The sequence below is a fragment of the Callionymus lyra genome, chromosome 16 (genome assembly GCF_982586985.1).
Source record: "Callionymus lyra chromosome 16, fCalLyr1.hap1.1, whole genome shotgun sequence".
In the NCBI taxonomy this organism is placed as follows: Eukaryota; Metazoa; Chordata; class Actinopteri; order Syngnathiformes; family Callionymidae; genus Callionymus; species Callionymus lyra.
Genome location: NC_141833.1, coordinates 7,263,162 through 7,279,976, shown reverse-complemented (window position 1 = coordinate 7,279,976; position 16,815 = coordinate 7,263,162). Strand labels below are relative to the sequence as shown.

Sequence of the window (16,815 nt, the reverse complement as noted above, 5' to 3'; positions counted from 1 at the left end):
CTGAGTTTGACACCCCTGAGCTAAAGAGTTAATCATCAAATCCTACTCGGCCTGGTTTGAACAAACCGCTGACTCAGCAAAATTACCTTAGATCATTCAAAACTATCGATTTACCTGAAAACCTTATATAGATTCATCATATTCTCATCATCTTAACCTTAGTAAGAGATTAAAAATGCTGTGAAAAGATGTATTTTTATAAGCTCTGTCGTTCATTTGGGACTCGCTTAAGAGCAGTTGCTTCGCAGTAGGACGGGGAGCAAGGTGAAGAAGAGAGTGCAGGCGTGGAGGAACAGGACGTGGTTAAATGATGAGATGAAGAGGACAGAAGTGTTGGTTGACTTGCTTTGGCAACCTGAAGAAAGATATATGGAAAGATAATATCTTCTAATCTTCTATTCAGATCCCTTCTTCCTTACTTTTGTATTTTTTAAGTTTAATGATTCATATTCTACATTTATGTTGTATTACAATATTGTATATCCACAAGTCTCATTGCTAAAAAGATATACAGTATGTATAGTAGATATAGTAAATATCCGTAGTAGATACAGAACCAATGTTGCCGGTTCTAATCCAGTTTGAGTGCGACACTAATGATGGTTGTGATAATTAAAAGTTCAAAGGTTAATCGCTAGGAGTGACACCTATTTTAATTTAGATCAACATATTTATTGTATGTTTTGAATGTATCTGCAACACTTTTCATTTTGTATTTTATGAACATTGATATGGTGCTCTGGGATTATGCCAGATTTTCTTCTTCTGTGTTTTTGATATTCCAGCCGTAGTGTCTGCAATAAACCCCTAGAGGGCAGAGTTGCTTCCTGTGCTGTTGAAATGAGTTCCACAAACGTTTTCTTTGTAAGAAGATCCTCTCTTAAACATTTGGCACGTGTTTTGTTTGTTTGAGGGGATCAATTGACCGGCACCTGAAGAAGAGGCGGATGACTGACGGCGTCTCATTGGTGGCGTGTCATCAATGTGCGTCACAGCTGCTGCCCTTTCACCATGGAGTGATGTTTTCTCTTCACACGTGAACTCACACTTTCTGTGCCTGCCGGGGCCTGTAGCTCTGACAGTGATGTCCTCGCACATGTGTGAGGAAGTGTCTTCAGTTACAGCCACACACACACACACACAGGGACGAACACACACACAGGGACGTACACACACACACAGGGACGAACACACACTGGGGTTTTCAAGGTTATTTTGGGCGACGGTGACTTCCACGCTGGGCAATAATAGCAGGAGTGAAGACTTTACCCTCCCATTCTGTCTCTCTGACAGTTTCGCTCCAAACTTCGGGAGCACAAGGTCAAACGGGTCTTTGACATGATGGACAACAGTCCTCTGCAGGTGCTGACCGTCCCCACAGGCCCGTATCCCGACCAGAGACCTGGCACCGGCGGCCTGAGGAGAAAGGTCTTTGTGTTCCAGTCCAGGAGGAACTATCTGCACAACTTCATCCAGAGTATCCTCTCGTCCATAGACCTACCTGGCCGGCAGGGCTCCACCATGGTGGTGGGGGGGGACGGGCGCTTCTTTAACCGCACCGCTATTGAGGTCATTGTGCAGATGGCAGCTGCTAATGGGGTCAGTGTCACCATGTGTGTGTGGATTCACTTTCTGTGTGTGTGTCGATACGTGTGAGCACATGTGAGTTTGGTTTGTCACTGCAGGTCAAAGTCACCTGACCAGACTTCTATTATTATCTCTGTTTATGTGTGTTTAACCTGAAGTGGACTTGAGAGTAAACATGATTTTATAATATACTTTAAAAATTAGTTTAATTTACAGTAATATATATTAAAAACACTTCCATTATTTATTATTTATTTTTTTGTTTTCTATAAAATATATATAAAATAATAGTTGTGGAAATACATACAATCCAAAGTTGGAATAAACAAGTTAAATAAATGATTAAAAACGTCATAACATGAACTGAAAAAATAAGAAAATATATTGTTAGATATAATATTGATAAAAATATTAGAAATCAAATTCAAACATTTTTTGGGGGGTAGTAAAAAAAAGAAAACTGATTTTTTTTTTTCTTTAAGGGAATAACGTTTCGTTTTTATGAAGAAAGAACTGTTCAAGCAAAAAAGAAATCAATTATTTTCCATTTTTAAATACTTTTGGGGGAAAATGTCAAAGAAATCCAGTAAAACAATTAAAAAAATGTGAATCCTAAATAAATGTTTTTTTGTTTTTTAACTAAAATATTGTTGCAGGAAAACAGTAGATCTAATTGAATAAAAGTAAAATAAAGAAATGTTAACACAAAAATATTGGCGGAAACATACATTTTCAATCTCAAATAATTTTGCGTTTAACATATAAAATGTTTTTTAAAGTTAACTATTAAAGGAGTTAAATAAATATAGAATAGGAACATTTTTGTTCAATAAATATATTTAAGTTCAAGTACAATTTTCTAGTCAAATCGTCAAAATCGTCACATTTGTGTCACATGCTTGTTTTAATGCTTGTTGAGCTCAAGGGTCTTTGTTCAGGTGGGTCGCCTCATCATCGGTCACCACGGCATCATGTCCACTCCGGCCGCCTCTTGTGTGATCCGTAAATTCAAAGCCATCGGAGGCATCATCCTCACGGCCAGCCACAACCCCGGGGGACCCGACGGAGACTTTGGCATCAAGTTCAACACTTGCAACGGAGGTACGACAACAGAGAAAGACCCCGAAGCGTATCTTGACAACTATTTGATCCAGGACCTGCCAACGACGTCGCCTCACACAAGATCTATCAGATGAGCCGAACTATCGAAGAGTTCGCCATCTGCCCCGGACTCAAGGTGGATCTGACCACTCTAGGAAAACAGACGTTTGATCTGGAGAACAAGTTCAAACCGTTCACAGGTGAAACAGGTTTTTTTTTAAAAGAGGTTTCTGATGATAAACTGAAGTTGTTGTCGACAGTGGAAATCGTGGACTCTGTGGAGTCCTACACCAACCTGATGAGGAACATCTTCGACTTCGCCGCCCTGAAGGATCTGCTGTGCGGCGAGAACCACGTCAGGATACGACTCGACGCCATGAACGGTGGTGAGAAAAATCTGATTCATATCAAATTGTATTTCAAGCTGACCACTTGTTTTCTACTGGAGTCGGGTCTGGCTAGTTATAATGGTTTAACCCTGACCTTTATCTGTATTTTTGTGGTGGCTGTGAGGTCAATGATTGTGTAAATCAATTAAATTGTGCATTAATTTGTATTATATTTAATCACTAGTCTTTAAATATGACTATAGGGTTTTCGTTTCAGGACATTTATATGAGCATTTATCGGCCCTCAAAAAGATCTAAGTGAATTAAGAAGAATAAATTAGAAAAATGATTATATATATTAGCTTAAAAATTTATATTGAAATCATACAAAATGTAATAAAATAACAAATAAGTATTATTAAGCTTGATTTTATTACTTGATTTTACACCAAAAATACACTTTTTCGAATCACGCAGTAAATGTTCAATCTTCAATTCAATAATGTTAATCTGTATTGATGTCCAGTTCATCGTTCAATAATTCTTACAGTTCCATCTTCTTCAGCTTCTGGTCTCTCCATCGATCACTTGGTCATCAATTAACTAAGTAATAATGAACAGATATTTTTATGTGTAAACGAAGTGAAGGGACGAATTGATAATATTTGTTCCTTCGATGCTTTTATTATCTACTTACAACTTCATAACCTTTCATGGCGTACAAATTCCAAAACAAAAGCTCACTCAATCCGGAAGCTGGCCCTCAAGAACCAAGACGAACCGTCCCCATGCCAACGAAGGCACTCTGTCAATAAACGTTGCCTTCTAGCGGCTAAACTGAAGAACTACAGTTATGGACATTTTACTACGTGATTCGAAAAAGACTTGTTTATTTTGGTGAGAACTGAGCTACTAAATAGAAGTACTTTGTCATCTCTACTGGTGAATATTTCTGGTCCTTCTTAGCTTAACTATCGTGTCTTAAGTATCGTGAACTAGTGCGTCAAAATGACCCTAGACGAAATTTCACAAGATACGACTATATCGAGATAAAATAAAATAAAGTTTCCTCCATGTGTCCTTTCGGGATGCGTTGATTTTTATACTTTTTGCTACTTTGTTTTTGCACTAAAGGCCCCTCAGACGACCCATGTTTTAAAATGTGGCCCCTGAAGAATCTCTTCACACCTCTGCTGTTATAGTGCTGGGGCCGTATGTGAGGAGGATCCTGTGTGAAGAGCTGGGTTGTCCCCTTCATTCCGCTGTCAACTGTGACCCCCTGGAGGACTTCGGGGGTCAACCCCCGGACCCCAACCTCACCTACGCGTCCGAGCTGGTCGACAGCATGAGCGACGGTCTACACGACTTCGGGGCGGCGTTCGACGGCGACGGGGTTCGTGCTTCTGCGTTTTCTCGACACTGAAATACAAAGCCCGACCTTTGACCCTCTCCTCCGCGCCTGCCGCCTCGCCAGGATCGTAACATGATTCTCGGTAAACACGGCTTCTTCGTGACCCCGTCCGACTCCGTGGCCGTGATCGCCGACAACATCTTCAACATCCCGTACTTCCAGCAGAGCGGCGTGAGGGGGTTCGCACGCAGCATGCCCACCAGCGCCGCACTCGATAGGTAGACGCCCCAAATACCTGAGAAACTATTTTCTTATGAAGACATCAAAGCTCAAAACTCTTAATATCCATAAACGTTATAAAATAGTACTTGACTACGACATACCTTGTTTAAAGCACCTCCAATACGTAGCATTAGCTCATTAGCTTCTCATTAGCTAACATGCTAATTGAGCTTTTATCTTTTTACAAATATATTTATAGATAATTATACAATTGTGTTTCCATGGAGATATTACTCCTTTTTTTCTTCGTAACAAACACGAATAAAAGTAAATATTAACAAAAGTTATGAATTGATTAAATACCAGTGATAGAGAGAAATAATTAAAATATTCTAAATAATAATAACAATAAATCTCACTATTATGCTTTTTTTTGTTTTCGTTGCCGTTTAAATCAATAAATGTTATTTTTTAATCATTAATAACCTTGAATTAAGAAGGGCAACTGGATGTTTTATTGAAAATGTTGACCCCACAGAGCAAATATTTCTCAGATATGATATAAAAATGTTAAATAGTTAAAGACAAGTGCAACTTAAACCTTTGAATTCCTTTTTAAACTAAATACGACCATAAACTACTGGCAGGATAAACCAGGTCACCCTCAGACTTACTTTCTAAAACCCTGTTGTTTCTCTATTTTATTAATGTATGTTACAGCAAACTGGTAGTTATAACGTGTTTTTTTTGTATGCTGATGTATTTTCTTAATAATTTAATTTAATATTTTTTTATAATGAAAGGTTGAATATGTTTTAACTAGAATGTAAAAAATATATATTTTTAAAAGCATTATTTATTCTTTTGTTACACATATAGTTTGGCATTCTTATCCTCGAAAATAACATTTCTTAATTCAATATGTTTTGATTGGAAGCAATTTAAATTTATATAATAGTGTTGTTATAATAGTGACCACTATTTTTATTTCTAATTTAAATTGCTACGAAAATTAAAAAAAAACATTGTGTTAGAAAGAATGATAGTGTTAGATTCAAAAATAATTTTCTAGATTTTTTATTTTTCAATATAGCTTTTTTAATTCAATATTTAAAACCCTTTGAAATTCACTTTGAAACCTAATTCTATAAACTTCAGTTCACTTACAATTGTAAAAATAAATCACGAGAAACGGAGGTTCAACTCAAAGGTCAGAGGAAATGATGCGACATTTTCAATCACAGCTGTGGAATCTGTTAAGCACATGTTGTAACCGAAGATCTTCCCGTCTGGTCCTGAAACGTTGTTGCTGTACTTCCTCCAGAGTAGCCAAGGCCACCAAAATAGAACTATATGAAACTCCCACTGGGTGGAAGTTCTTCGGGAGCCTCATGGATGCCGGCCGGGTGTCTCTGTGTGGAGAGGAGAGCTTCGGAACAGGTGGGAATAAAAATAATAATCATTTAAATGATAAATAAACGTATGGAAGACGGGGGGACAATCCTTCAGGTGGAGATCATATACGAGAGAAAGATGGTCTCTGGGCTGTGCTGGCCTGGTTGTCCATCTTGGCCTCCAGACGACAAAGTGTTGAAGACATAGTAAAAGCTCACTGGCTCAAGTATGGACGGAACTATTTCACCAGGTGAGTTTTCATAAGGACTTTCACTGACCTCTAGCGGTCATAATATATCACTACACCGCCATGCTGCTTCCCAGATACGACTATGAGGACGTGGACATCGATGCTGCTTGTGAGATGATGGAGGATCTGGAGCTCATCATCGCAGACAAGTCGTTCGTCAAGCAGAGGTTTGCGGTGGAAGACAAGATCTACAAAGTGGAAAAAGCGGACAACTTTGAGTACACAGACCCAGTAGACAGCGCCATCTGCAGGAACCAAGTCAGACTCGCACTTCAGACTCGAAACCCTGTGATTGTTTTATTGTGGGACTTTTCTGCAGGGCCTGAGGATCCTCTTCTCCGAGGGCTCTCGGATCATCTACAGACTGAGCGGGACCTCGTGTAACCGGGCCACGGTCCGGATCTACATCGACAGCTACGAGCCAGAGAACGTGTTTCAAGATCCACAGGTAGTTGATGTGATGACACCATTATGGTCTGAAGTCTGTCAGTGCCATCAGATTGAATGCTTGAATTTTACTGTTAAAATGTTAAACGTTTGAATTTATTTTTAATTTTTATTTATTATTTAATTTTTTTTGTTTGGTTAAATAATTTCATTATTTTATTGAATCATTGAATTTAACGATTTCTATATATTTTGAATCCAATATTTTAAAAATTATTTCAGTTTTTAGAATAGAATAGAATAGAAAGGCTTTATTCATCCCCAGAGGGGAAACACACTTTCACAACAGCGCAGTTGGAAGAAAATAAAGTGCAAGGAGAAAGAAATAGTACAAGAGATAATACAAAATAAAATAAAAACGATCTTAAAAATATACAAATTATTTACAAAATTAGAAATTGACACTATTAACAAAATAAAATAGAATAAAAATAAAATAAAATAGAAATAAAAAACGGGAAAAAAAAATAAAATAAAATAAAATAAAATAAAATAAAAAGCACATAAAAAACGGGAAAAAAATAAAATAAAAAGCACTAGACACATCTTACACATAGAGTTTAATATTTTAATTCCAATAATTGTAAAAATAAAATGTCTAAATAAAATATTTTTTAATAGGACGGGTTTTAAATTCAATAAAATAATTGTTGGTATAATAGACCCACCAGAAAATACTAAAAGAGTACCGAGCTAATTTTCGGCCAATCATGCGACAGACACACGATCACGTGACGACTTATTTTCAGTGGTGTGTCAACACCAACCTTTTTGAATTTAATTAAAAAGGCTACAAATAAAAAGATATTGAATTAAGTACTTTTTAAAAAAAGAAAAGTATTATTGGAATTACAATATCAAACTGTATATGGAAAAAAAATCCTTCATTTTAAAATGTGTGCGAATTTCTTCTTTCTCCTATTAGAAACTTTTCAATGCACAAACTATTAAATTCAATTATTCAATTAAAATAAATTCAAGCTTTCAATTAAGAAATGATTAAATTCAATATTCATTAAATAATTTAATAAAATGTGAAAAAGTTTCAACATTTTCAGGGTTGAACCCCACATTCTAATAGCTAGTGATGGTCTGATGACGCTTCATGAAACAGTGTCATGTTGTTTAGAGGTCAGTAGGTGGCGCAATCAGTTTAAAAATGATGTCATGTTTCATTACAACACATGGAAATAGTGCAGAGACCGCCATCTAGTGGACTCTGAAGATAACGACACTGCTTCATGAAGCTTCATCGAACCATCACTACTAATAGCACTGATATACTTCCATATACTGTATAAGGCATGAACTACAAATGTGTTTTTTCAAGGTCATGCTGGCACCTCTGGCAACGATCGCTCTGAAAATATCTCGGCTCCATCACCGCATTGGCCGAAGTGGTCCATCGGTCATCACATGAAGATCCGTGATGTGTTTGGTTTTTTAAATAACAAGTGTGACTGTAAGCTTTCCAGTGTTTTCAAAGAATAAACATATTTTCTATTTTTATTTTTGTGAACATGTGTGCTTGAGATGAACTGTAGGTTGTCACAGTAGTAAAAACAGATGAAACATACATACATATTAAATTAAAACATGCATTTCACATGTTTGATTCAATATCAAATAAATAAAAATAATAAATAAACCATAAAATACTATAATAATACCAAAAGAAAAATCATTATAATACAATAAACACATTCATAAATAAAATAGTTCTAAATATATCATTGGAATTTAATCTTTATGTACAAATTCTGCCCAAGTTGTTTAATGTGGCCCCGAAAATGGTAAAAATCCAACTGGAATAAAGTACATTATTGTTCATGCTGATGACCCTTAAAGATGCCAGTGTTTAAGAAAAGCTTATCGGTGTTATCAATATAAAGAGGCTTTGAATAAGAGAAAGACTGTTGTCTAAGGAAACCTTTTTTAGGGAATTGAACCTTTAAGAATAACAAAATCATAATCGTTTTTTCCTGTTAAAGCCAGACAATAATACACATTTTGTTCTTCCGCAACCTCGACTCCTAAGAGATTTTACACAGAAACATTATGAGATAAAGAAAGCTTGTTTCGAGGCAGTGAACTTGTTAAGTGAAATCCTTGATCGGAAAAACAAGATAATTAAAAGTCATCAGTGAATGAAATTGAAGTCGAGCAGGAGGAACAGCAAGAGCTTGCATCGTCAATCATCACGCTAGGAAGGATGGTTTGGTGAATGAAGATTGGCAGGTGGTTTCTTTTTCTCTGCTGGAATTATGAGCTGAATCTCCAGACGATTTAATTTTCGCTGCTGGAATCTCCCCACGTGTTGTGAAGATGCTTTCAGACACGTCAAAAACGTTTTCATATGAAAGCAAAACAAAGTTAATTTAGTTTCAAATCAACAGTCACAACAAAGATTTCTAAGCTTGTGCACATACAGTGTTTCTGTATTTTAAAATTCATCTTTAGTCTTTTAATATTGTTTTTATGCACTCTATTCAGATTCAAGTTGCTGGTATCACAGAATTATTACCAGGATTTTACATTGACTTCCTGTGAAACCTGACGTAGTTGTTATTCTTTTTACTAGCAATGCATTAACCTTTTAATCCAGCATGTTTTTCCCTCTCATTCTTCAAGCCTCTGGATAATCCACTGTTTAATGAAGTTGACGGCCGAGCTTCTTTCCCATCTTGCTGCTCAGCTTCTGGGTTTCAAAGTCAAACAAGAAACACAATAATTGGCTTTATGTGCATTAATGCAGATTTTCAAACACGTTTTAGTAAATAATAAATAATAATCCTGATTATCTGATTATTCATAGTAAGATGTGTCTTGGATTCATTTGCTTAAAAGAGGTACAATATAACGGATTCTATATTACGTATTGTTTTGAAGTGTTTTAAAAAATGAACACACATTCTACTATTGTTGATAATGAAGTAATCACGTCAACCATTTACCCTCCAAAATATGAATGAAATATAAGTGAAATGAAAAAAGAATAATATTGTTGTAGGGGTGAATACCATAATAAACTCAACTCCATGTTTTGAGTCACCAAGCTGGACTGCATGAGTATATTATCAGAATATTCGATTGGGTAATTTAATACATCATTATTAATCAATTAATTTTTTTTTACCGTTTTTACTGATTAAATTTATGAATATCCTCTAAATATTCTGAGATTTGTCTGTTTTTAGTGCAGATCTTATTTCAAGTGGGTTTTTTAATTATTATTTGAATACTAAATACGTTTCTCATAGCATAGATTGATTTATTGAAAAGACATGGTAAGTCAGGGGTGTCCAACCTTTTCTTTTTTTTAAAAGGGCCATATTTGATAAAGCGAAAACAGGCGAGGGCCAAATGTCAACAGTGTCAAGACAAGAGTGATCTCGTTCAGAACTTCAAAATAAAAAAATAAAGTGTTAAGGAATAAACATTGAAACACAGCTTTAATGTGTCGTGTTTACCTTTGATTTGATGTATTTTTTGTGATATTTTACATTCTCTGTTTTTAAAAGTTAATTTTATAACTAAGACATGACGCAGACGCATGCAAATCTTCTAAAGGGCTGCAAAACAATAAATTGTTTATAAATTATTTTTATAAATTGTATTTGGTGCTGTTTTTTATATAAGAAATGTATATCGCATAGTAACGTACGAATTAATGGTTTCAATATTGCAAGATAAAAATGTACCACAAGACATATGCGCCAACGCTTCTTCCTGACGTAGTTGTCGCTTTAAAGAGAAACACACGTGACCCGGAAACGAAAGCAGGAAGTGGGTTTTTCACAGAAGCAGATCGAGCAGCACGTAAACAATACAAGGAACACGAAGTTTGGCACTTAAAACTATCATGGCCGGCATTAAAGGTCTGGATTATATCATGATTTTTTTCTTTATCCTTTACTTAAGCTTCACTTTTTTCCTGCGTAATGTTGATATAGTTTCATTATCGCGAACCACTTGTAAATGCGTAATGTCTTTATCATCTTCGGAAATGTTACTTATTGTTTTTGGAGTTAGCGCAGAAACTTAAGTTACACTTTTGTTCTACATGTGTTAGTTTTATAAAAGTTTCGTGCGTGTTTGATTTGTGTTTGTTGTTGTTCTCCTCAGCTTTGGTAGGCTTGTCCTTCAGTGGGGCCATCGGTCTGACGTTTCTTCTGCTGGGCTGTGGACTGGAACAATACGGGTTAGTTCTTTGTTGGAACAAAGCAGTGTTTTGTCCGCGACAACCCTTGTCTAATGTCCGTAAAAAGTTACAAGGACCACGTGTACAACTTTGCTGCAACAGTGTCGTAAAAGGCTTCTTTGTAACCTCTTGTCATCACATGTTCAGATGTTGATGTTCCTTGAAGATGTTTTTAAACAATAGTTTAATTATATTTCATTTAGGATTATTCAAAACGTGCATGATCTCCATAATGTACATTGTAGCAGGATTCACCGAATAATTCCAAAATAATAGGCTTTCTTTTTGTTCTTTCAGGGTTTATTGGCCACTGTTTGTCCTCATTTTCTACGTTTTGAGCCCGATCCCAACCTTCATATCCAGACGTGTCAGCGATGACGATTCGTCCAGCAACGCCTGCAGAGAGCTGGCTTATTTCCTGACAACTGGGATTGTTGTTTCATCTTTCGGGCTGCCCATTGTCCTCGCTCGAAATAACACAGTGAGTTAACTCTTGAACTGTTTTGGTTCTTTGATTTATGGAGTGTGTTGTTGATCGGGATTTCTATTTTAATCCTTGTAGACTCATTAAACATATTTCAATTGATGGTCCGGTACAGATCTATGAAATCTGGCCGGACAAGAGTTTACGAGAGCAGAGTCCATTATTAAGTATATGAAGTAATAATGGCTTCACTCCTCCTCCAGCTGTAATCACACCCCACTTTGTTTATAAAACGAGTCCCTTGGCGGTGGAGACTTACGTGATTGATGACGCACAGTGACAAACCGTGATCTTTGACCAATCACAACAGAGTACACAACAAACAGTACTGATGAGTAGAATAGAGGTCCAAGATCTATTTAAGAGACACTTAAATCAACACATTAGTTAACCATTTCTAACTGTGAGGGTCCGTGACTCCTATCATTAATCTTAAGGTAAAATAAACGGCAAAACAAATTTTTGATATATTAATTATTGATCAATCTCAATCATTAAAATAAGATGTTATTTAATGAAACAAAACACTATTAATAAAAATTTAAAGTTTTTAATAACATTTTAAAATTGTAAAAAAAACTATACTAATTGATACCGGGAATGTTTTTCCTTTCCACAATATTTGTATTGTACTGATAGGAATTGGTATGATGTCACTTTTCACATATAATAAAGCCAAATATAATGTTAGTAGGAATTTAGGACTCAGGATTGTGTTCCTATTGAGTGTATTAATTATTGAATGTAAAATTACAAACAAGTATTTCCAATGATAATGAGATCATAACAAATCATTTTTTAATTTTATGCTTTTTAATGTGTTACTGTACTCTTAAAACATGAACACATTTTTCATTATTATAGATGAAATAGACCCTGAATAATGTTGCAGATTCTGTCTACAGTGGTCAGTAACGGTTGAAGGAAGGGTAGAAATATCTTTACTTTATTTTATCAATCATCTTCTGAACCACGTAGAACTACTTGTATAATTGTATATTTCACTAATCTTCAATCAGTAGATGGATGGATGGATGGATGGATGGATGGATGGATGGATACAACTTTATTGAGTTGAGGATTTTTCTCCAGTTTAATGTTTGAGATTCAAGTTTTTCTCTCTCTCTCACAGATCATGTGGGGAGCTTGTGGCCTCGTGATGACAGGAAACGCCGTCATCTTCCTCACCATCTTGGGCTTTTTCATCGTGTTCGGCAGCGGCGACGACTTCAGCTGGGAGCAGTGGTAGAGACGCCGGTGACGGAGAGAGAATGAAGATTGTTCGGTGGACGGCGGGGTTTGTCGGGGCTTCTTGCATTCGATGTGAAACTGGTTTGAGATGATGTACTCTAAGCGACGTGCCTTTATGTTTGGGACCAGAAGAAAACCTGATGCCAATCTCCCCTTTTATTTTGCTCCTTTCCACCAGTTTCATTTCTTTAATCAATACCGTAAAAGGGATCCTGAAGAACGTAATCGACACTGCGCATCTCTTCGTCAAAGTCTGCTTTAAATATAACTTGCTTGCTATGGCTAACCGGGCGAGATAGGTCGTGCTTGTGTATAGTTTTTGTTTGGTGTGATTGTTTTCTTCACCAAAGATCATGTTTTAGTGTAAAAAAAAAAAACAACAAAAAAAAAAACACGTTACACAACTTTACACTGAGCTTTGATATTTAATGTGCTTTTGTAACTGACAGATATGGCAACATTTGTTCTCTATTATTATTAAGAAAAAATGCAGATATTCTTTTCCGTGAAATAATGGAATGTATTTATGTCACACTTTTGTATTTAAGATAGAAAATGAACGCCTCTCGAAGTGCCTTCATCTTATGCAACAGTGGAATCCTCCAGGAAGCCACGTGACGTACAATCAGTATGTAACGTACTGTATGTTCTCAATACGGTAATCAATGATGTATGACCGCAGATGTTCTCCCACACTTAAACAAGGACGCCCACTTTAAACACTATATAAACTCACCCAGGTTTGTACGACAAGCTCCTGACTGCATTTTTTTTCTATTTTCTAATTATTAAAAAGTATCTATACTTTAAAAAAAAGTTTGTCATTTTTCTTTCACTGTATACTCAATCACTACTCTGTGTTGACCGAAAAAAATGTAATATCCTTTCTTCAAATTGATCTGCAGGATATGTCCTTTTTTTTGTACAGACGCATATCTTGTGTCATACTGTAATCCTTGACGCTGAAATGAAACTCCAGACAAAATCTATGCTCGCTCTAATGGCTACAGCGCCATAGTTAGATGGTCAAAGTCTGGAACAAAGGTCATTGAACCTTTAACAGTCATCTTAACGGTTTAAATACAGAAAAATATACTCAAAATTCAGTGTAAATTGATCATTCATTCATTTTCTTTAACACTTGGGTGTCGTGGGGGGACTACGGGCGAGAGGCGGGGGACACCCTGGACAGGAAGCCAGTCTCTTTCAGGGCACACAAACACACAACCATTCACTCACACACATCATACCTACGGACAATTTTCCCAAGTTTCCAATCAACCTATATAACCTATATATAATCATTCTGTATGTTTTCGGACTGTGGGTGGAAACCGGAGTGCCCGGAGTAAACCCGCTCGACATGGGGAAAACATACAAACTCCACACAGAAAGGTCACAAGTTGCATCCTTACCAACCTGGAAGCGAACCGGCAACCTTCTTGCTGTGAGGCGATCATGCTAACGTCATGCTAACTATACATTCATTCATGTCAATTGTTTTTTAGATGGATAGATATTACTTTGAATTAATCTTTTGGGAAACAACTGCATTTATTTATTTGTTATTAAAATATTATTATAGTTTTAATCTGTTTTTCAATGTTTTCTACAAAGTTCTACGTCACTGCATCCTTATCATCTTACAACTAATATACATAAATAACATTCCAGTGCATCAAATTATACAGATAAAAGAAAAGTAGGACAATATTAATCTGTTTTTCAATGTTTTCTACAAAGTTCCACGTCACTGCATCCTTATGATCTTACAACTAATATACATAAATAACATTCCAGTGCAAATTATACAGATAAAGGAAAAGTAGGACAATATTATTTGAGGAAGATGAGATGATGGGCAGGGGTCTGCACACTGTCTCATTGTTTAAAAAAACAAACAATTAATAACATATAACAATAATAACATTTTATTATTTGTATTCCTTATTTAGGACAAATCTGTTGCAACACATTATCAATGTACAGTTTAAACTCAGAACAATGTATTTAAATATATAATATATCTAAAATGCCCTGGTTTTCCCTTTTTAAAAACCAAGTTAACTCACATTATTATCTGTTTTGATCCTCCAGTCTTTTCTATCCTATCAATTAGTTTTCATTCAAAGTGTAAAACTAAAGACGGACCAGCACTGAGTTCATCCACACACTGTGCCTGGATGTAAAGTCGAAACATGAACACAGATGATGTAGACGAGGGGCTACAGGGACACACATCCAAGCCGGTTCCAGGACTACCGTTGCCTGGCAACAGCAAGTATTTAAAAAATGATCTGAAAGAACGCTGACGCTGGCCTTGAACGCAGCACATACTGTGACAAAAGAAACTTTATGTCGATGTGAAAAGAGATTCAGGGCAGTGAAGGCAACCGAGGAGTTCGTGTGTTCTCCGCTTGTGCCTTCGAGTTTCCTCTAGACACTCGGATTTACTCCCCTCAGTCGGGAGAGAGGTTTGATGGGTCTAAACCCTTTCTTTGTTTGTCCGTTTTTGTTTGTCTTAAATGGGCGCAATTTTCACCCAAAAAATGACCACGTTAATTTAACTAATTCTGTTTTATGTATTTGTTAATACATATCTTGAGAACTCGATCCTTATAGAGTAAATATATTAAATAAAAATAAAAATGATGGAATAAATACAAAAACCGATGCCTTATAGAGTAAATATATTAAATAAAAATAAAAATGATGGAATAAATACAAAAACCGATGCCTCATTTTTCAAATCCGAATATATAAATAAAATTAATGCATAATTTATAGTTTCCTCGGTGTCGCGGTTGAGACGCTTGCACGTGATTGGCTGAAGTGCGGTGACGTCGTCGATCATTGGCGGATAAACGGTCGGACCAAACCAATCGATGCGCTCGCGGGTTCTGGACGTGGAACACGCGCGAATCACACAAACGGAACCGGACCCGAGGAGGAACGAGCACATATATACATTCCACGCAAGCGGTACCGCGAACCTACGGCGTGTCGTGTCGGAACCAGAGAGTCAGGTACAGACATGCTTTACCATTTCTGGGTGTTGCCTTCAGGGACCTTCAGGTGTGTGCTGTCCAAACCTGGTGGGGTTTTTTTTAAAGTTGTGGCTGAATTATTAACAAAAAAAAAATGTCATTCATCTTTACATTAATGGATGATTTAAACTGTTTTATGAAAGTATTTTTAGTTGGTTTTTATCGCTATTTTAAAGCACCACCTGGTTGTCATGAGAAATGCTCGCAGTTTTTCAAGCCTAACCACTGATGTTTTTGTATAAATAGACAGAAGTTGTTCAGCTTCTCAAAACATGATGACCTGGATGATATTGACGTGTTTGTTTCTGAATAAAACGGACAGATAAGAGTTTGTAAATGATATTTATATTTAAAATACATTTGTTATTTTATTGATCTTTCGATGTACGACGTATTCAAGTTACTGACTTTATTTGTTGTTGTTCTAATATAATGATAGTAGTTAAGCATCTTTCTTTCATATATATTTATTTGCAAAACCTATAATAATAATTTAATTATGTCAGTGTTTTTAGGTACTTTTTGAACGAATTTTGCAACAATCCCAATAAATGTGGTAATTTTGGTAACAATGATTTGAATTTTTCATATCTTTACATCTCAACGCCTGTTTGAGTGTGTTATCTCCTCAACACTTGACACAGGGGCATATTTTGGACCTTTGATGCTCTTTTGGGTCACAACATATTTAAACTAAATTTTAAAAACATAATTGTCAACTTGTACGTCAAGAAGGTCGAATGTTAATCTTAATTCATAAAACAAATGAAACACAATGTTGTAGAGGAATATTAAAACTATGTTGGTCTTCTTGCACTATTCAGTCTCTTAAAATGTTAATCTTCTGTCTTGACTTGAACCTTTTTATACATGTTTTATTGTTTTGTTGGAGTCTCTCTTTAGCCAACACTGTTTGGAAGATCGTCAGAGCCATGGTTGAATTTAACATATTAAATGTTTTGAATTGAAATAATAATAATAATAATAAATAATAATTGAATAAAGTATTTTCTATATTGAAAGTTGTTTTTTTTATTAAATTCAGTTGATTTTTTTTTTTTAATTGAGCTATTGGAAACGGAAAATAAATTCTGCCTTTCAATGTAGAAATTATTGAATTAATGATTCCATAAAAATTCAATAACATTTA

The 16,815-nt window shown here is 35.8% G+C and overlaps 2 protein-coding genes across 2 annotated transcripts; both read left to right on the top strand.

Moving 5' to 3' along the window:
- The first annotated feature begins 39 nt into the window (after positions 1–39).
- Positions 40–8,142, top strand: LOC148063413 (phosphoglucomutase-1-like). The gene is made up of 11 exons (XM_087811882.1): positions 40–1,599; positions 2,526–2,688; positions 2,742–2,888; positions 2,949–3,074; positions 4,220–4,410; positions 4,492–4,646; positions 5,915–6,030; positions 6,100–6,235; positions 6,310–6,493; positions 6,555–6,683; positions 8,013–8,142. The coding sequence occupies exons 1-11, from the start codon at positions 1,339–1,341 to the stop codon at positions 8,100–8,102; spliced, it is 1,698 nt and encodes a 565-aa protein (XP_087668008.1). The 5' UTR covers positions 40–1,338; the 3' UTR covers positions 8,103–8,142.
- A 2,306-nt stretch (positions 8,143–10,448) lies between these two features.
- Positions 10,449–13,434, top strand: leprot (leptin receptor overlapping transcript). The gene is made up of 4 exons (XM_087810755.1): positions 10,449–10,560; positions 10,808–10,883; positions 11,181–11,364; positions 12,500–13,434. The coding sequence occupies exons 1-4, from the start codon at positions 10,545–10,547 to the stop codon at positions 12,614–12,616; spliced, it is 393 nt and encodes a 130-aa protein (XP_087666881.1). The 5' UTR covers positions 10,449–10,544; the 3' UTR covers positions 12,617–13,434.
- Positions 13,435–16,815: the final 3,381 nt, after the last annotated feature.

Excerpts from the sequence above, each read along its gene's own strand:
- leprot (XM_087810755.1), top strand. Across the intron at positions 10,884-11,180 it reads TGTGGACTGGAACAATACGG|GGTTTATTGGCCACTGTTTG; the intron begins GTTAGTTCTTTG and ends TTGTTCTTTCAG. Across the intron at positions 11,365-12,499 it reads TCCTCGCTCGAAATAACACA|ATCATGTGGGGAGCTTGTGG; the intron begins GTGAGTTAACTC and ends TCTCTCTCACAG.
- LOC148063413 (XM_087811882.1), top strand. The coding sequence starts at position 1,339 with ATGATGGACAACAGTCCTCTGCAGGTGCTGACCGTCCCCACAGGCCCG. Across the intron at positions 2,889-2,948 it reads CAAGTTCAAACCGTTCACAG|TGGAAATCGTGGACTCTGTG; the intron begins GTGAAACAGGTT and ends TGTTGTCGACAG. Across the intron at positions 6,031-6,099 it reads AGAGGAGAGCTTCGGAACAG|GTGGAGATCATATACGAGAG; the intron begins GTGGGAATAAAA and ends ACAATCCTTCAG.